We start from the raw sequence: 19,821 nt of genomic DNA on the forward strand, positions 1-19,821 counted from the left end.
CTAGGTTGCGCAAAACTAAACATGGCGGTGTTCGCCTTAGCAATCTCACTAGGATAAAGACCACCTCCATTCCTGTCATTATTGAAAGAGATCATGATACCTCACATCTCAAAATAGGGCTACTTAATGTTAGATCCCTTACTTCAAAGGCAATTATAGTCAATGAACTAATCACTGATCATAATCTTGATGTGATTGGCCTGACTGAAACATGGCTTAAGCCTGATGAATTTACTGTGTTAAATGAGGCCTCACCTCCTGGCTACACTAGTGACCATATCCCCGTGCATCCCGCAAAGGCGGAGGTGTTGCTAACATTTACGATAGCAAATTTCAATTTACAAAAAAAAAAATGACGTTTTCGTCTTTTGAGCTTCTAGTCATGAAATCTATGCAGCCTACTCAATCACTTTTTATAGCTACTGTTTACAGGCCTCCTGGGTCATATACAGCGTTCCTCACTGAGTTCCCTGAATTCCTATCGGACCTTGTAGTCATAGCAGATAATATTCTAATCTTTGGTGACTTTAATATTCACATGGAAAAGTCCACAGACCCACTCCAAAAGGCTTTCGGAGCCATCATCGACTCAGTGGGTTTTGTCCAACATGTCTCTGGACCCACTCACTGTCACAGTCATACGCTGGACCTAGTTTTGTCCCATGGAATAAATGTTGTGGATCTTAATGTTTTCCTCATAATCCAGGACTATCGGACCACCATTTTATTACGTTTGCAATTGCAACAAATAATCTGCTCAGACCCCAACCAAGGAACATCAAAAGTCGTGCTATAAATTCACAGACAACACAAAGATTCCTTGATGTCCTTCCAGATTCCCTCTGTCTACCCAATGACACCAGAGGACAAAAATCAGTTAACCACCTAACTGAGGAACTCAATTTAACCTTGCGCAATACCCTAGATGCAGTTGCACCCCTAAAAACTAAAAACATTTCTCATAAGAAACTAGCTCCCTGGTACACAGAAAATACCCGAGCTCTGAAGCAAGCTTCCAGAAAATTGGAACGGAAATGGCGCCACACCAAACTGGAAGTCTTCCGTCTAGCTTGGAAAGACAGTACCGTGCAGTACCGAAGAGCCCTTACTGCTGCTCGATCATCCTATTTTTCTAACTTAATTGAGGACAATAAGAACAATCCAAAATTCCTTTTTGATACGGTCGCAAAGCTAACTAAAAAGCAGCATTCCCCAAGAGAGGATGACTTTCACTTTAGCAGTGATAAATTCATGAACTTCTTTGAGGAAAAAATTATGATTATTAGAAAGCAAATTACAGACTCCTCCTTAAATCTGCGTATTCCTTCAAAGCTCAGTTGTCCTGAGTCTGCACAACTCTGCGTGGACCTAGGATCAAGAGAGACGCTCAAGTGTTTTAGTACTATATCTCTTGACACAATGATGAAAATAATCATGGCCTCTAAACCTTCAAGCTGCTTACTGGACCCTATTCCAACTAAACTACTGAAAGAGCTGCTTCCTGTGCTTGGCCCTCCTATGTTGAACATAATAAACGGCTCTCTATCCACCGGATGTGTACCAAACTCACTAAAAGTGGCAGTAATAAAGCCTCTCTTGAAAAAGCCAAACCTTGACCCAGAAAATATAAAAAACTATCGGCCTATATCGAATCTTCCATTCCTCTCAAAAATCTTAGAAAAGGCTGTTGCTCAGCAACTCACTGCCTTCCTGAAGACAAACAATGTATATGAAATGCTTCAGTCTGGTTTTAGACCCCATCATAGCACTGAGACGGCACTTGTGAAGGTGGTAAATGACATTTTAATGGCATCGGACCGAGGCTCTGCATCTGTCCTCGTGCTCCTAGACCTTAGTGCTGCTTTTGATACCATCGATCACCACATTCTTTTGGAGAGATTGGAAACCCAAATTGGTCTACACGGTCAAGTTCTGGCCTGGTTTAGATCTTATCTGTCGGAAAGATATCAGTTTGTCTCTGTGGATGGTTTGTCCTCTGACAAATCAACTGTAAATTTCGGTGTTCCTCAAGGTTCCGTTTTAGGACCGCTGTTGTTTTCACTATATATTTTACCTCTTGGGGATGTTATTCGAAAACATAATGTTAACTTTCACTGCTATGCGGATGATACACAGCTGTACATTTCAATGAAACATGGTGAAGCCCCAAAATTGCCCTCGCTAGAAGCATGTGTTTCAGACATAAGGAAGTGGATGGCAGCAAACTTTCTACTTTTAAACTCGGATAAAACAGAGATGCTTGTTCTAGGTCCCAAGAAACAAAGAGATCTTCTGTTGAATCTGACAATTAATCTTAATGGTTGTACAGTCATCTCAAATAAAACTGTGAAGGACCTCGGCGTTACTCTGGACCCTGATCTCTCTTTTGAAGAACATATCAAGACCATTTCAAGGACAGCTTTTTTCCATCTACGTAACATTGCAAAAATCAGAAACTTTCTGTCCAAAAATGATGCAGAAAAATTTATCCATGCTTTTGTCACTTCTAGGTTAGACTACTGCAATGCTCTACTTTCCGGCTACCCGGATAAAGCACTAAATAAACTTCAGTTAGTGCTAAATACGGCTGCTAGAATCCTGACTAGAACCAAAAAATTTGATCATATTACTCCAGTGCTAGCCTCCCTACACTGGCTTCCTGGCAAAGCAAGGGCTGATTTCAAGGTTTTACTGCTAACCTACAAAGCATTGCATGGGCTTGCTCCTACCTATCTCTCTGATTTGGTCCTGCCGTACATACCTACACGTACGCTACGGTCACAAGACGCAGGCCTCCTAATTGTCCCTAGAATTTCTAAGCAAACAGCTGGAGGCAGGGCTTTCTCCTATAGAGCTCCATTTTTATGGAACGGTCTGCCTACCCATGTCAGAGACGCAAACTCGGTCTCAACCTTTAAGTCTTTACTGAAGACTCATCTCTTCAGTGGGTCCTATGATTGAGTGTAGTCTGGCCCAGGAGTGGGAAGGTGAACGGAAAGGCTCTGGAGCAACGAACCACCCTTGCTGTCTCTGCCTGGCCGGTTCCCCTCTTTCCACTGGGATTCTCTGCCTCTAACCCTATTACAGGGGCTGAGTCACTGGCTTGCTGGGGCTCTCTCATGCCGTCCCTGAGGGGGTGCGTCACCTGAGTGGGTTGATTCACTGATGTGGTCATCCTGTCTGGGTTGGCGCCCCCCTTGGGTTGTGCCGTGGCGGAGATCTTTGCGGGCTATACTCAGCTTTGTCTCAGGATGGTAAGTTGGTGGTTGAAGATATCCCTCCAGTGGTGTGGGGGCTGTGCTTTGGCATAGTGGGTGGGGTTATATCCTTCCTGTTTGGCCCTGTCCGGGGTGTCCTCGGGTGGGGCCACAGTGTCTCCTGACCCCTCCTGTCTCAGCCTTCAGTATTTATGCTGCAGTAGTTTATGTGTCGGGGGCTGGGGTCAGTTTGTTATATCTGGAGTACTTCTCCTGTCCAATTCGGTGTCCTGTGTGAATCTAAGTGTGCGTTCTCTAATTCTCTCCTTCTCTCTCTCGGAGGACCTGAGCCCTAGGACCATGCCCCAGGACTACCTGACATGATGACTCCTTGCTGTCCCCAGTCCACCTGGCCGTGCTGCTGCTCCAGTTTCAACTGAACCGCGGCCCTAGGACCATGCCCCAGGACTACTTGACATGATGACTCCTTGCTGTCCCCAGTCCACCTGGCCGTGCTGCTGCTCCAGTTTCAACTGTTCTGCCTTATTATTATTCGACCATGCTGGTCATTTATGAACATTTGAACATCTTGGCCATGTTCTGTTATAATCTCTACCCGGCACAGCCAGAAGAGGACTGGCCACCCCACATAGCCTGGTTCCTCTCTAGGTTTCTTCCTAGGTTTTGGCTTTTCTAGGGAGTTTTTCCTAGCCACCGTGCTTCTACACCTGCATTGCTTGCTGTTTGGGGTTTTAGGCTGGGTTTCTGTACAGCACTTTGAGATATCAGCTGATGTACGAAGGGCTATATAAATAAATTTGATTTGATTTGATTTGATTTGATCAACAGTTAGAATTGTTTCCAACTGTAGAATTGTCAACATTGTGGGATCAACAGAGTTGTTTCACCTGTATAATTGCCAACATTGTGGGATCAACAGAGTTGTTTCCCCGTTAGAATTGCCAACATTGTGGGATCAATAGAGTTGTTTCCCCTGTAGAATTGCCAACATTGTGGGATCAACAGAGTTGTTTTCCCCTGTAGAATTGTCAACATTGTGGGATCAACAGTTAGAATTGTTTCCAACTGTAGAATTGCCAACATTGTGGGATCCACAGAGCTGTTTCCCCTGTAGAATTGCCAACATTGTGGGATCAACAGTTAGAATTGTTTCCAACTGTAGAATTGCCAACATTGTGGGATCCACAGAGCTGTTTCCCCTGTAGAATTGCCAACATTGTGGGATCAACAGAGTTGTTTCCCCTGTAGAATTGCCAACATTTTGGGATCAACAGAGTTGTTTTCCCCTGTATAATTGTCAACATTGTGGGATCAACAGTTAGAATTGTTTCCAACTGTAGAATTGTCAACATTGTGGGATCAACAGAGTTGTTTCACCTGTATAATTGCCAACATTGTGGGATCAACAGAGTTGTTTCCCCGTTAGAATTGCCATAATTGTGGGATCAATAGAGTTGTTTCCCCTGTAGAATTGCCAACATTGTGGGATCAACAGTTAGAGTTGTTTCCACTGTAGAATTGTCAACATTGTGGGATCAATAGAGTTGTTTCCCCTGTAGAATTGCCAACATTGTGGGATCAACAGTTAGAATTGTTTCCAACTGTAGAATTGCCAACATTGTGGGATCAACAGAGTTGTTTCACCTGTATAATTGCCAACATTGTGGGATCAACAGAGTTGTTTCCCCTGCAGAATTGCCAACATTGTGGGATCAACAGAGTTGTTTCCCCTGCAGAATTGCCAACATTGTGGGATCAACAGAGTTGTTTTCCCCTGTAGAATTGCCAACATTGTGGGATCAATAGAGTTGTTTCCCCTGTAGAATTGCCAACAATGTGGGATCAACAGTTAGAGTTGTTTCCCCTGTAGAATTGTCAACACTGTGGGATCAATAGAGTTGTTTCCGCTGTAGAATTGCCAACATTGTGGGATCAACAGTGAGAGTTGTTTCCCCTGTAGAATTGTCAACATTGTGCTTCTACACTTGCATTGCTTGCTGTCTGGGGTTTTCAGCTGGGTTTCTGTACAGCACTTTGAGATATCAGCTGATGTACGAAGGGCTATATAAATACATTTGATTTGATTTGGATCAAAAGAGTTGTTTCCCCTGTAGAATTGTCAACATTGTGGGATCAACAGTTATTTGTTTCCCCTGTATAATTGCCAACATTGTGGGATCAATAGAGTTGTTTACCCTGTATAATTGCCAACATTGTGGGATCAATAGAGTTGTTTACCCTGTAGAATTGTCAACACTGTGGGATCAACAGAGTTGTTTCCCCTGTAGAATGGTCAACATTGTGGGATCAACAGAGTTGTTTCCCCTGTAGAATTGTCAACATTGTGGGATCAACAGTTATTTGTTTCCCCTGTATAATTGCCAACATTGTGGGATCAATAGAGTTGTTTACCCTGTAGAATTGTCAACATTGTGGGATCAACAGTTAGAATTGTTTCCAACTGTAGAATTGTCAACATTGTGGTATCAACAGTTATTTGTTTCCCACTGTATAATTGCCAACATTGTGGGATCAACATTTAGAGTTGTTTACCCTGTAGAATTGCCAACATTGTGGGATCAACAGTTAGAATTGATTCCAACCGTAGAATTGTCAACATTGTGGGATCAACAGAGTTGTTTTCCAATGTAGAATGGTAAACATTGTGGGATCAACATTTAGAGTTGTTTCCCCTGAATAATTGTCAACATTGTGGGATCAACAGAGTTGTTTTCCCCTGTAGAATTGTCAACATTGTGGGATCAACAGAGTTGTTTCCCCTGTAGAATTGCCAACAATGTGGGATCAACAGAGTTGTTTCCCCTGTAGAATTGTCAACATTGTGGTATCAACAGAGTTGTTTCCCCTGTAGAATTGCCAACAATGTGGGATCAACAGAGTTGTTTCCCCTGTAGAATTGTCAACATTGTGGTATCAACAGAGTTGTTTTCCCCTGTAGAATTGTCAACATTGTGGGATCAACCGTTAAAGTTGTTTCCACACTGCATAATTGTCAAAATTGTGTGATCAACAGAGTTGTTTCCCCTGTAGAATTGCCAACATTGTGGGATCAACAGAGTTGTTTTCCCCTGTAGAATTGCCAACATTGTGGGATCAACAGAGTTGTTTCCCCTGTATAATTGCCAACATTGTGGGATCAACAGTTTGAGTTGTTTCCCCTGTAGAATTGTCAACATTGTGGGATCCACAGAGTTGTTTTCCCCTGTAGAATTGCCAACATTGTGGGATCAATAGAGTTGTTTCCCCTGTAGAATTGCCAACATTGTGGGATCAATAGAGTTGTTTCCCCTGTAGAATTGCCAACATTGTGGGATCAAAATCACCAACAGAGGCGCGAGATAAAAAGTGGTCGCAAAGTGCGAAAAATACTTCTGGAAAACATTTGTAGTCTGAGCCTTTGGGACAAGCCTGGGGTTTAATGGAAGTCATCAAACTACAGCCTATACAGCCTATATCTTGTTCAATTTTATGTCAATTCAATAATTGGAAAGCAATATTTCTAATCTATTAGTAATAATATAATCCTATAACTATAAATATAACTATAAAACCAGCAGTTTTCCACTACCATTAATATGAATACTTTCAGCCAGCATATACTTGTGTATACTTGGAAGCCGATGCAATACAGACACAATACAGACACAATACAGACACAATACAGACACAATACAGACACAATACAGACACAATACAGACACAATACAGACACAATACAGACACAATACAGACACAATACAGACACAATACAGACACAATACAGACACAATACAGACACAAATGCATACAAAAAGAAGCACATAATACGCACACGCGCACACACACAGAAATCAGGCGGAGTGTGTAGGTAGGCAGTATCTGATGAAGGCAGAAAGAGAAGTACAGGGACCAGAGATTGCAGGCGGTCAATGAGGGATCCCTCATCCCTCCTTTCCATTCTCTTTCATTTCAGAGCAATGTAATTGCTATTGTTGTGGAGCCTTTGATTTCTTGACTTATTACTGATGGCCATGATGTGTGTGTGTGTGTGTGTTCCCGTGTGTGCTGGCATATGTGTGTGTGTCGATATAGGAGCATGTGTGTTTCTAAAGGTAGAGATGCACTATTAATGGGCTAGCGTAGGGTATAGAGCAAAACGTTGTCTCTATTCGAATGCTATCTCCACCACCACGAGGCAGCCTCCGATGCTAATCAGATAGCAGAGTGCTAGGATAGCTACACGCCCAGCCAATGCATGGTGTTCATTAGAAAGGCCCAGGGACAAGAGAGTCTGTAGTATACATTCAGATAGCAGAGTGCTAGGATAGCTACACGCCCAGCCAATGCATGGTGTTCATTAGAAAGGCCCAGGGACAAGAGAGTCTGTAGTATACATTCAGATAGCAGAGTGCTAGGATAGCTACACGCCCAGCCAATGCATGGTGTTCATTAGAAAGGCCCAGGGACAAGAGAGTCTGTAGTATACATTCAGATAGCAGAGTGCTAGGATAGCTACACGCCCAGCCAATGCATGGTGTTCATTAGAAAGGCCCAGGGACAAGAGAGTCTGTAGTATACATTCAGATAGCAGAGTGCTAGGATAGCTACACGCCCAGCCAATGCATGGTGTTCATTAGAAAGGCCCAGGGACAAGAGAGTCTGTAGTATACATTCAGATAGCAGAGTGCTAGGATAGCTACACGCCCAGCCAATGCATGGTGTTCATTAGAAAGGCCCAGGGACAAGAGAGTCTGTAGTATACATTCAGATAGCAGAGTGCTAGGATAGCTACACGCCCAGCCAATGCATGGTGTTCATTAGAAAGGCCCAGGGACAAGAGAGTCTGTAGTATACATTCAGATAGCAGAGTGCTAGGATAGCTACACGCCCAGCCAATGCATGGTGTTCATTAGAAAGGCCCAGGGACAAGAGAGTCTGTAGTATACATTCAGATAGCAGAGTGCTAGGATAGCTACACGCCCAGCCAATGCATGGTGTTCATTAGAAAGGCCCAGGGACAAGAGAGTCTGTAGTATACATTCAGATAGCAGAGTGCTAGGATAGCTACACGCCCAGCCAATGCATGGTGTTCATTAGAAAGGCCCAGGGACAAGAGAGTCTGTAGTATACATTCAGATAGCAGAGTGCTAGGATAGCTACACGCCCAGCCAATGCATGGTGTTCATTAGAAAGGCCCAGGGACAAGAGAGTCTGTAGTATACATTCAGATAGCAGAGTGCTAGGATAGCTACACGCCCAGCCAATGCATGGTGTTCATTAGAAAGGCCCAGGGACAAGAGAGTCTGTAGTATACATTCAGATAGCAGAGTGCTAGGATAGCTACACGCCCAGCCAATGCATGGTGTTCATTAGAAAGGCCCAGGGACAAGAGAGTCTGTAGTATACATTCAGATAGCAGAGTGCTAGGATAGCTACACGCCCAGCCAATGCATGGTGTTCATTAGAAAGGCCCAGGGACAAGAGAGTCTGTAGTATACATTCAGATAGCAGAGTGCTAGGATAGCTACACGCCCAGCCAATGCATGGTGTTCATTAGAAAGGCCCAGGGACAAGAGAGTCTGTAGTATACATTCAGATAACAGAGTGCTAGGATAGCTACACGCCCAGCCAATGCATGGTGTTCATTAGAAAGGCCCAGGGACAAGAGAGTCTGTAGTATACATTCAGATAGCAGAGTGCTAGGATAGCTACACGCCCAGCCAATGCATGGTGTTCATTAGAAAGGCCCAGGGACAAGAGAGTCTGTAGTATACATTCAGATAGCAGAGTGCTAGGATAGCTACACGCCCAGCCAATGCATGGTGTTCATTAGAAAGGCCCAGGGACAAGAGAGTCTGTAGTATACATTCAGATAGCAGAGTGCTAGGATAGCTACACGCCCAGCCAATGCATGGTGTTCATTAGAAAGGCCCAGGGACAAGAGAGTCCGTAGTATACATTCAGATAGCAGAGTGCTAGGATAGCTACACGCCCAGCCAATGCATGGTGTTCATTAGAAAGGCCCAGGGACAAGAGAGTCTGTAGTATACATTCAGATAGCAGAGTGCTAGGATAGCTACACGCCCAGCCAATGCATGGTGTTCATTAGAAAGGCCCAGGGACAAGAGAGTCTGTAGTATACATTCAGATAGCAGAGTGCTAGGATAGCTACACGCCCAGCCAATGCATGGTGTTCATTAGAAAGGCCCAGGGACAAGAGAGTCTGTAGTATACATTCAGATAGCAGAGTGCTAGGATAGCTACACGCCCAGCCAATGCATGGTGTTCATTAGAAAGGCCCAGGGACAAGAGAGTCTGTAGTATACATTCAGATAGCAGAGTGCTAGGATAGCTACACGCCCAGCCAATGCATGGTGTTCATTAGAAAGGCCCAGGGACAAGAGAGTCTGTAGTATACATTCAGATAGCAGAGTGCTAGGATAGCTACACGCCCAGCCAATGCATGGTGTTCATTAGAAAGGCCCAGGGACAAGAGAGTCTGTAGTATACATTCAGATAGCAGAGTGCTAGGATAGCTACACGCCCAGCCAATGCATGGTGTTCATTAGAAAGGCCCAGGGACAAGAGAGTCTGTAGTATACATTCAGATAGCAGAGTGCTAGGATAGCTACACGCCCAGCCAATGCATGGTGTTCATTAGAAAGGCCCAGGGACAAGAGAGTCTGTAGTATACATTCAGATAGCAGAGTGCTAGGATAGCTACACGCCCAGCCAATGCATGGTGTTCATTAGAAAGGCCCAGGGACAAGAGAGTCTGTAGTATACATTCAGATAGCAGAGTGCTAGGATAGCTACACGCCCAGCCAATGCATGGTGTTCATTAGAAAGGCCCAGGGACAAGAGAGTCTGTAGTATACATTCAGATAGCAGAGTGCTAGGATAGCTACACGCCCAGCCAATGCATGGTGTTCATTAGAAAGGCCCAGGGACAAGAGAGTCTGTAGTATACATTCAGATAGCAGAGTGCTAGGATAGCTACACGCCCAGCCAATGCATGGTGTTCATTAGAAAGGCCCAGGGACAAGAGAGTCTGTAGTATACATTCAGATAGCAGAGTGCTAGGATAGCTACACGCCCAGCCAATGCATGGTGTTCATTAGAAAGGCCCAGGGACAAGAGAGTCTGTAGTATACATTCAGATAGCAGAGTGCTAGGATAGCTACACGCCCAGCCAATGCATGGTGTTCATTAGAAAGGCCCAGGGACAAGAGAGTCTGTAGTATACATTCAGATAGCAGAGTGCTAGGATAGCTACACGCCCAGCCAATGCATGGTGTTCATTAGAAAGGCCCAGGGACAAGAGCGTCTGTAGTATACATTCAGATAGCAGAGTGCTAGGATAGCTACACGCCCAGCCAATGCATGGTGTTCATTAGAAAGGCCCAGGGACAAGAGAGTCTGTAGTATACATTCCAGCACATTCCACCACCACAGCCCACATATGAGATCAACAACATTCATGTCATTTCAGATGTGACTTTGTTTTTGTTTACTGCTTGTTATTCCTCGCTACGTCGAGCTGAGGCTGTCAACGACAGTGACGCAAGGCATAGCCACTTCCTCCCTCCCCCTCAGTCATCATTCACTCCCTTGAACAGATCTGAGACAACAAGGCAGGTGTAAGTAACAGCTCCTCCTCGTTTCCACCATATTGCTTTCACCTAACCAGATCTGTCAAGGGGACTGAATGGGGAGGCCAGAAGGGAGGAGCAACTTTTTGGAATGAAATGTTTTTGATAGCATTCACTGATACATCTGCACAAATGTCTCAATATGACAACAAATACAAGCATTAAGTGTATAATCTGCAATATTTACAGCTGTCCAATGACAATTTAAATAAATGATATACTGTATACCCATATATTGTAGGTTAGAGTGGGTACATTTCCCCATCTCTCATCTTCATTAAGAATCAAGAGCCACAAATCAGGATAGTGGCTTTGATGACACTCACCTTCCTTTGTTTGGTGGAATCCAACTTTACCAGCCAGTAAGAGGCCACTTTGGGTTTGTGGTACTTCCAGTTGTCTAGAATCTGAGAGATAAAAGCACAGAATAAAATCAACAATCTGCAACAATAACTCAACAATTACTGTATTATTCACCAGTTGAGACATTGTGCAAAGAGGAGTAGCCTTTGAACAAAAACTTAGACCCCCCGCAGCATTTTGCAAAGAAAGAAGACAAAAATTAAAATGATCTCCTTTTCCTATATGTGTGTGTGTTTCTCTCTTTCTCTAGCTTTCTCTCTCTCACTCATCCCCCTGTTCTCAGCAATCAGCTCATGGAAGCAAAAAAACTATTTCTCTCCCATTTCTATTCTCCCTCTCCATCTCATCCCTCATTTTCTGCAATCAGCCCATGGTACCGGCGGGGGTATTGTTACTCAAGTATTCAAACAGTTCAGGGTCTGCATTTGCATTGTGCCTTGGAGACTAAATCAATGTCTTGCGGTAGAGACGCCGGGAACTGCGAACAAGGCCGGCTGCAACCAAATAGACCTTTTCATCCAAGACGCACAACCCAAAACTATATTCTATAGACCCGGCCGCCTCAGATCACCGCACCTTTTCACAGTCTATGGCCGTCTGTCAATCTGTGGAGTCTGGTGTTCGGACGGTTATAATTGACCTGCATTTTTTTATTTTCTTCTTTTATGGCTGTGAATGTGTCCAGTGAAGAAAGGCCTTAAACCCCTTACACTCGTCGAATTCGGCCTATATGGATAGGGCCAAATTGAAATGTTTCTAACAGAAGAACTATAAAAACCATATGATTGACCGAGGTAGCATGTGACAGAGAGAATTTTATTATGGGGAAATTATCAGACCAAAGATGAGGACACAACAGTTCACCTGACACAAGACTAAATTCAAACATCACACTGTTGATTTGATGTGCATTTTTCACAGCATTTGTCAACAACAACAACATCTGAAAATACTCTTGATACCTTCAGTAACATTAGAATAATATTCATTGACATTTTGTGAAAGATTATATACACACGCTGGCAATGGAATAAGCTTTTAATTTATGCCCACCTGATGCAGATTCTTCCTGGAACCAAGAGGGTTCTATCTGGAACCAAAAAAGACTCTTCAAAGGGTTCTCCTTTGGGAGATCTGAAGAACACTTAGGTTCTAGATAGCATATTTTTTTTTTTCTAAGAGTGTAGCATGGAGTCATGTGTGAATTCAAGTGTGTGTTCTGGCGCAAATGATCTGCACAATATGACAAACGTCGGATCAATCTGTTCAGGAGAAGCTGGGGTATAACATGTGTCATTCTTCTAACTGTGGATCACAACGATCAGAAATGTTGATACTGTAAATGACTTTTCAATGAGTTTTCAAATATGGAAATGTGTAGTGCACATTTGGAGTCGTGGGTATGTGGTTTTCTTGCATGACATCAAAGCGGTATTTTTTTAATAATATTACCCTCAACATCTTATCTTTCAAAACACATCGACTCCTCTAAATTTATAGCATTTCCTTCACTCAGACAACAACAACAAAAAAAACGCAAAAGTAGCTCAATTAGCGGAAGGGATGGGGCATCTTCCTGTCGCACATGGCACTCAGGTTTATAACGGCTCTCAGTTAAAACCCATACAGCGCTGTGACGCGGAGAACCTGAGCTCTGATGTCATGTATAGCATGTTACTGTACAGACACTGGGTTCCAATTTAGGTGCTTATCAATGATAAAATATGAGGGGAAAGTGTTCAACTGAAACTGAGCTGAACCTATGAAATCAAACACCTAATTGACATGAACATGTACACACTTTATTTATTCTCTATTTCGATGCTAACCTTGCTATTTTACCAATCGTTATGTTTGAAATGCAGTGGGAAAGAGAATAGGGTGCCATTTGTGATACAACGATTCCACATGATTGCTGTGTTTCTGAATGATACTTGGCTCATGATTTGCAACAGATATGAAAATGACTTTGAAAATAACATCAATCACAAAACCATCTCAATTTGTCATTTTCGCAACTTGAAACCACGTTTAAAGTAAAAATAGCCCCCGTGCTTTACTGTGTGACTCAGTAGCTAGGAGCAAGTTGCTAGCAATGTTTTGGAATATAACAATAGCATGCCACCATAGTCAACTATGAATATAACATTTTTTTAAGGTGCAATATAATATTTCCAGGTTGCTAAAATTCTAATAGATTGCCTAATTTTATTTTATGTGACAAAACAAGCAAGTGTAGAGAATCACTGTACCATCTAAACTGCTGTGAACTATATTTTTAATACTGTATTTTCTGCTGTTTGAAGCTGGTGTACAAAACTGAAAGTAAAAGACAAAAACTACATTTAAGCACGGGAAGCATAGAAATAACGCACATTGAACAGATCTATGGCTTCTTAGACTTGGTTTCAATGCGAATGACAGATCTATAACTCAGATTTCTATGTGAATTTGGTCGGGTCGCCTACAAAGTGACATATTGCAGCTTCAAGTTCACAGTCAACCACGGCGGCTCACGAGTGAGGTAACAAGTCAGCCAGGTGCGGCTGCTCATCTGCGCACCTATTAAGAGTTTATTAGCGGAACAGTTGGAACTGCAATTGTGTCACACGAACTCGACACCAATGTAGCGGAGGCGATCCGTCCAGGGGAAAAGAGGCATTGATAAATACACAGGAGCTGAGGGGAATACAGTGAGGCTTTCTGCTGCCCACGTTTTGGCCATGAGGGAGTTTTCAAAGACAATAGGCAGTCAGGAGGCCACTGTGGAGGGCCTGGGAGGTCAGGAATAGTCCCATACTGTATGGTTGGCTCTGGCCATTGTCTCTCTTTGGAGATACGCTGTATATACTTTCACGCACGCATGCACGCACGCACACACCTCATCCAGAACGGCCTCGGCCTCCTCCTCAGTCTTCCCCGGGAAGCGGATCCTCATGGCGCTGAGAGCGGCCAGGCTCTGTCTTGTAAGCTCTGTCTCCTGGTCTTTACTCCTCAGGATCAGCACGGGATCACCCTGCACACACAAATGTTCAAAACACATACATAAGCCAAACAAATAAACAAAACAAATGAATACAGGCCCGACAGACACACATATAGGTCACACACACACACACACACACACACACACACACACACACACACACACACACACACACACACACACACACACACACACACACACACAAGGAAAGAGAGGAGAGAAAAGAACATGAATAGGGTTTAAATGCTTTTCATCATGGGTTTCAGCTGAGATCTCAGAGAGAAGAGAGCTAGAGAGAGATGGGGTAGAAAGAGAGAAGAGAGAGAGAGAGAAAAAGAAAGAGGGAAAGAAAGACAGAGAGAGAGAGAAAGAGAAAGAGGGAACGAGAGACAGAGAGAGAGAGAAAGAGGGAAAGAAAGACAGAGAGAGAGAGAGAGAAAGAGGGAACGAGAGACAGAGAGAGAGAGAAAGAGGGAAAGAAAGACAGAGAGAGAGAGAGGGAGAAAAAGAGAGAGAGACAGAGAGAGAGAGAGAGCGAGAGAGAAATAGAAAAATAGGGAACGAGAGACAGAGAGAGAGAAAGAGAAAGAGGGAACGAGAGACAGAGAGAGATGGAGCGAGAGAGAAAGAGGGAATGAGAGACAGAGAGAGAAAGAGGGAACGAGAGACAGAGAGAGAGGGAACGAGAGACAGAGAGAGAGAGAGAAAGAGAGAGAGGGAATGAGAGAGAGAGAGGGAACGAGAGACAGAGAGAGAAAGAGAAAGAGGGAACGAGAGAGAAAGAGAGGGAACGAGAGACAGAGAGAGAAAGAGAAAGAGGGAACGAGAGAGAGAGAAAAAAAGAAAGAGGGAAAGAAAGACAGAGAGAGAGAGAAAGAGGGAACAAGAGACAGAGAGAGAGAGAAAGAGGGAAAGAAAGACAGAGAGAGAGAAAGAGGGAAAGAAAGACAGAGAGAGAGAGAGAGAAAGAGGGAAAGAGAGACAGAGAGAGAAAGAGAAAGAGGGAACGAGAGACAGAGAGAGAAAGAGAAAGAGGGAACGAGAGAGAGAGAGAGGGAACGAGAGACAGAGAGAGAAAGAGGGAACGAGAGAGAGAGAGAGCCTAGAGAAGACATCGTGGCCAAGGTAATTGGAGAGCACTCCAGTCCATATTGCTGAGGCCTCCAGGAACAGACTGAGACTGGGCATATAAAGAGAATGGGCATAATGTGTGTGTGTGTCAAGAGAGGCCAGACACAGACCTACATTGGGTTAGGAGGACAGCTATCTGTACAGGCTTAGAGCCACACCGCACAGGGCCTCATCCAAAGGAGGACCTTCCAAAGAAGTTGGAGATAGTTTTAGCAACTTGAAAGGTTTCGTCAGGCACTATGTGGTATGGTAATGGTAGCCTACTGTATGCTCCCAAGGGAGGGGGAGAAAGAGCAGGAGACAGAGAGTGTAGAAAGTGTAATGATAAGTGCGTGTGTGTGTATGTTTGTAACTCACCATGTTAGCGTGGATGGTACCTAGACTACTACTGTGCGGCACCCTGTGGGTGGAGCCGCTGCGGCTGAGCGAATGAGAGCGCAGAGAAGCGGAGCTTGGCCTAACGAGGGCCGTCGCCGCAGGAACGGAGGGCCTGGCCAGCGAGGCTCGTGTCTCATTGGTTGGTGACTGGGCGGCCAGGGAGGATATAGAACGCGGGCAGGAGATGGAGCGTCTGATTGGCCCAGAGAGGGTCGGGGAGGAGGAGGCAGAGAGGCCGGCCTTGACCGGCTTCATCAGAGGTTTCCAGTGAACCCGTCCTGAGAGAGAGGGATGAAGAAAAGGAGAAGAAAAAAAGATTACATGAAATGAAGGAATAAAGTGGTGACCTAAATAACTTAGTCCAAAGAGGGGGAACTCTCTCACTTCTCTCGCTCTCTCTCTCTTTTTCTCCCCCTCTCATGCGCTGCTTTTCATACTGTCCACTTTCATTCCATCGTTGGAAATGAAGTGTGGCATTAAAAGTCCCATTCCGGGACCCGACGTGGTGGCCTATTGAATGTGGCTTTCATTAATCACTAAAGCATGTGTTTCTGTGGCTGTGGGCCGGCTGCTCTCTTCCCTCCTCAGGCCGGATTAGAGAGCAGGGCAGCGGGCCCATCCAGCCCAGCCACAGAACCTCCCCAGGACCACGGAGCTTGAACCACCTCCAGCCAGCCCAGTGTGTGTGTGTGTGTGTGTGTGTGTGTGTGTAAGCCTGGAGATTAAAGTTTGTGTGCATGTGTGTGCGTCTGCTCGTATATGTGTGTGTGTGTCTGGACATGAGACAGTGTGTATGTGTGTGTGTGTGTGTGTGTGTGTGTATGTGTGTGTCTGGACATGAGACATTGTGTGTGTGGTGTGTGGTGTGTGTGTGTGTGTGTGTGTGTGTGTGTGTGTGTGTGTGTGTGTGTGTGTGTGTGTGTGTGTGTGTGTTGCTGCACCGGCGAACCTTGAGCACAGAACTTGCCAAATCGGCCACATTATAGGGCTTAGCTGAGGCCGCCCCCAGATGGGCGCTTATGGAGTCGGTAGGCGGAGGCAAAGTCACTCCAGCGAAGAGCAGCCCCTCAAATCCAGCCAAATCACTTCTTTGTCCTTCATTCTGGACCTAGGCTGTGTACAAAATGGCCCCATATTTCCTATGTAGTGCTCTACTTTTGACCAGGGCCCATTGAACTCTGGTCAAAAGTAGTGCACTATATATGGAATAGGGTGCCATTTGAAATATACACCTAATGGAAAATATAATGCTAGAGCAGAAAACCACCCAATATTTCACAATGCAACACAAATACATTTTTGTTTGTTTTTTTCTACCTGGATTGGGACTTTGGAACTTGGTGGAAAAGACACATTACCTTATAAACCTCCAACTTATCAATCTTTCCCTCTAGTTTCCCGAAGAGCACATTTCAGGCCAATTTGCTGAAAGAGTTTTCAAGGTAAGCCACAAGCCTCTCTCTCTCGCTCTACTACACACACACACACACACACACACACACGACAACAACTAGTAGAATAAAAAGCCTTCCCATGAAGCCATCATCAGACGATGACCCTAATTAAAAAATATGGATTTAGCCTGTTTCATCTATTAATTAGGTAAACAAATGCATTGTACAGATTTACATCACTAATTTAGCTAGACCGGGACCTGGCCGACACCACCAAACCCAACACTGTAGTATAACTAGGAACTTGGCATGCTGGAGAGAAAGAGCGAGAGAGAGAGAGTGTATGTGTGTGTGAGGGTAATATAGAGCAATCATGTGTCTAATGCCTATGAGTATTTGCACACGTGTACGTGCATCGGCACCTACCTACTTACCAACCAACCTCCCTGCCCGCCCTGGTGTATAGGACAGCCTAAGTGTGTGTCTGCATGCGTGCACGTGTGTGACACAAGTTTGTTTTAGTAATCATTGGACCCTTGTAGTCATCTGGAAGGCATCATGGCCAGAGAGAGCCCTCTCATAAAACAGCCCTCTCCCCCATATACCAGGACTACATCCCAAATGAAACCCTATTCCCTATATAAACTTAGTGCACTACCATCGGGCTCTGGTCAAAAGTAGCGCACTCTATAGAGAATATGGTGCCATTTGGGAAGCAGTCCAAGAAAGGAGGAAATGGAGAGAATGTCTGTGAAATAGCCTTCTTATAGAAGAGGCCTCTGATTGCTAATAAAGACATTCCCAGACCCCCCTCCTCCATTTTACGAGGGTGTGTGTGTGGGAAGGAGTGTGTGTGTGTGTGTTTCTGTGCGTGTCTCTGTCTGTGTCTCTGTGCGTGTACGCCTGTGCATTTGTGTGTTTCTGTGCGTCTCTCTGTCTGTGTCTCTGTGCGTGTACGCCTGTGCATTTGTGTGTTTCTGTGCGTCTCTCGGTCTGTGTCTCTGTGCGTGTACGCCTGTGCATTTGTGTGCTTCGGTGTGTGTCTGGGGTGATCTCCTCCTCTCCTCCTCACCTGAGCGCTCCGACGACGACTTATACTTGTTCTCTCCCAGGTCGTAAGAGACACTCTTTTTCTCCCTTGTCTTCCCTCCTTCCCTCTCATCCTCCCTGTCATCCTCCTCTTCAGGGCCCTCCTCGGAGCTGCTGTTGTTGACGCTGCTGCCACTGGCGTCTCCTCCGTCGCCTCCGTACTCTCTTTGTCTCCTGCCGCACGGCGTCTGGGCGCTCTCAGGCATGGAGGACAGGGGCTGACACACACACACAAGGAGAGACACAGACCCACAGACAGAGAGACACACAGACAGAGAGACACGGACACACAGTGAGAGAGAAAGAGAGAGAGAGAGAGAAGATTATGTCAGCACCCACAGACACACCCTTCAACCCTAGCCAATTACCGTCCGTCACTGTGAGAAGCAGAGGTGACACCACGGGCCCGTACGTGTGTGTGTGTCAGTGTGAGTGTTCATGTGTCTACAAATACGCGTGTGCATCGGTGTGTATGTGTCTCAGTGTATAACTGTGTGTTTATCTGAGCGTATGTGGTGTGTGTGTGTCTGTGTACTATATGTATGTGTTTGTGCATATGTGTGTCTGTCTATGTGTACTGATGTACAAACTTCATTTGAGCCAGTTTGCTTCAGCAGGAAAATAATCCTGCAGCAACAGGAAATGTGAATTATTAGGTGGATTATAATTAATGGACATTTTTTGTAGGGGTTAATACATTTTTCGTTAGGGCAAATCAAGTCTGACATTTTAAAGTGGGAATGACAGACTTAATAGGCCTTTTTAAACCATGAATACACTAATATTTTGCATTTCCTGCTATGCAGGAAACTTCTCAGTAAAAACAGAGTGATCAAATTAAGATCCTACTTCTGTATGTGCATCTGTGCTCGTCTGCGCACACACAGGTTCCACACGCCATTCATGTGTACACACCCAATGAGCCGTGTGTGTGTGTTGTCTCTGTAGCTGTGATTAAAGCGACGGTGGAGAGAGACATATTAATTAAATCCAAGCGGCCACTCAAATCCTCCTTCTTGGCCTTTGTAGCATGAATTTATCATTTCCCCCCTCACCACCAGACACAAAAAAAGTTAATTAAATTGAATGTCTATTTCACACCATGGAAGGAACACATTGTTAGCATTAATAAAGCATTCACATCTGTTATTCATCAGCTAATTTAGCAAGCGCTTCTCGCGGACAAAATGTATGTGCAGGATGTGATCCTCGGCATGAGCTTATATACAATCACCGGAGGGGGGAACTAAGTGGCGAGAGTGAGAGAGGGGGAAGAAAGAGAGAGACAAAAATAGGATAGAAAGAGGGACAGAAAAAAGAGAAAGGGGAGAAAAGAAAACCATCTCTCTCTATCACCTCTCTCTTTCCCTCTATCAACCCTTTCTACACTGCTTAAGTATGAATCCACAGTATTTAAATTGCTTCATTTCAACCCCTCTCTCCTTCTCTCCCTCTTTTTCCAGATGGCCCGTAATACAGCCCCTGGGAGTGTGTCGATCCATCAGAGCACTCAGAGGAGGGCCAGCAGGCCAGTCAGTCCACGTCAGCCCGCACTTGGCATGGTCCAAAGCGACAGGCACAAATTAATTTCGACAAAAGCAATTGTGTCT

At 44.7% G+C, this 19,821-nt stretch overlaps 1 protein-coding gene across 1 annotated transcript in view; it reads right to left on the reverse strand.

The window, feature by feature from the left end:
• Positions 1-19,821, reverse strand: part of ttll7 (tubulin tyrosine ligase-like family, member 7) — a 157,802-nt gene that overhangs the window by 26,354 nt on the left and 111,627 nt on the right. The window contains exons 15-18 of the mRNA XM_064990545.1: positions 18,195-18,429; positions 15,708-16,006; positions 14,115-14,249; positions 11,197-11,277 (exon numbers count right to left, since the gene is read on the reverse strand). Of these exons, the coding sequence (XP_064846617.1) occupies positions 11,197-11,277; positions 14,115-14,249; positions 15,708-16,006; positions 18,195-18,429 (750 nt within the window). The remainder of the gene's footprint in view (positions 1-11,196; positions 11,278-14,114; positions 14,250-15,707; positions 16,007-18,194; positions 18,430-19,821) is intronic.

This window comes from Oncorhynchus masou, chromosome 16 (genome assembly GCF_036934945.1).
Source record: "Oncorhynchus masou masou isolate Uvic2021 chromosome 16, UVic_Omas_1.1, whole genome shotgun sequence".
NCBI classification, from domain to species: Eukaryota; Metazoa; Chordata; class Actinopteri; order Salmoniformes; family Salmonidae; genus Oncorhynchus; species Oncorhynchus masou.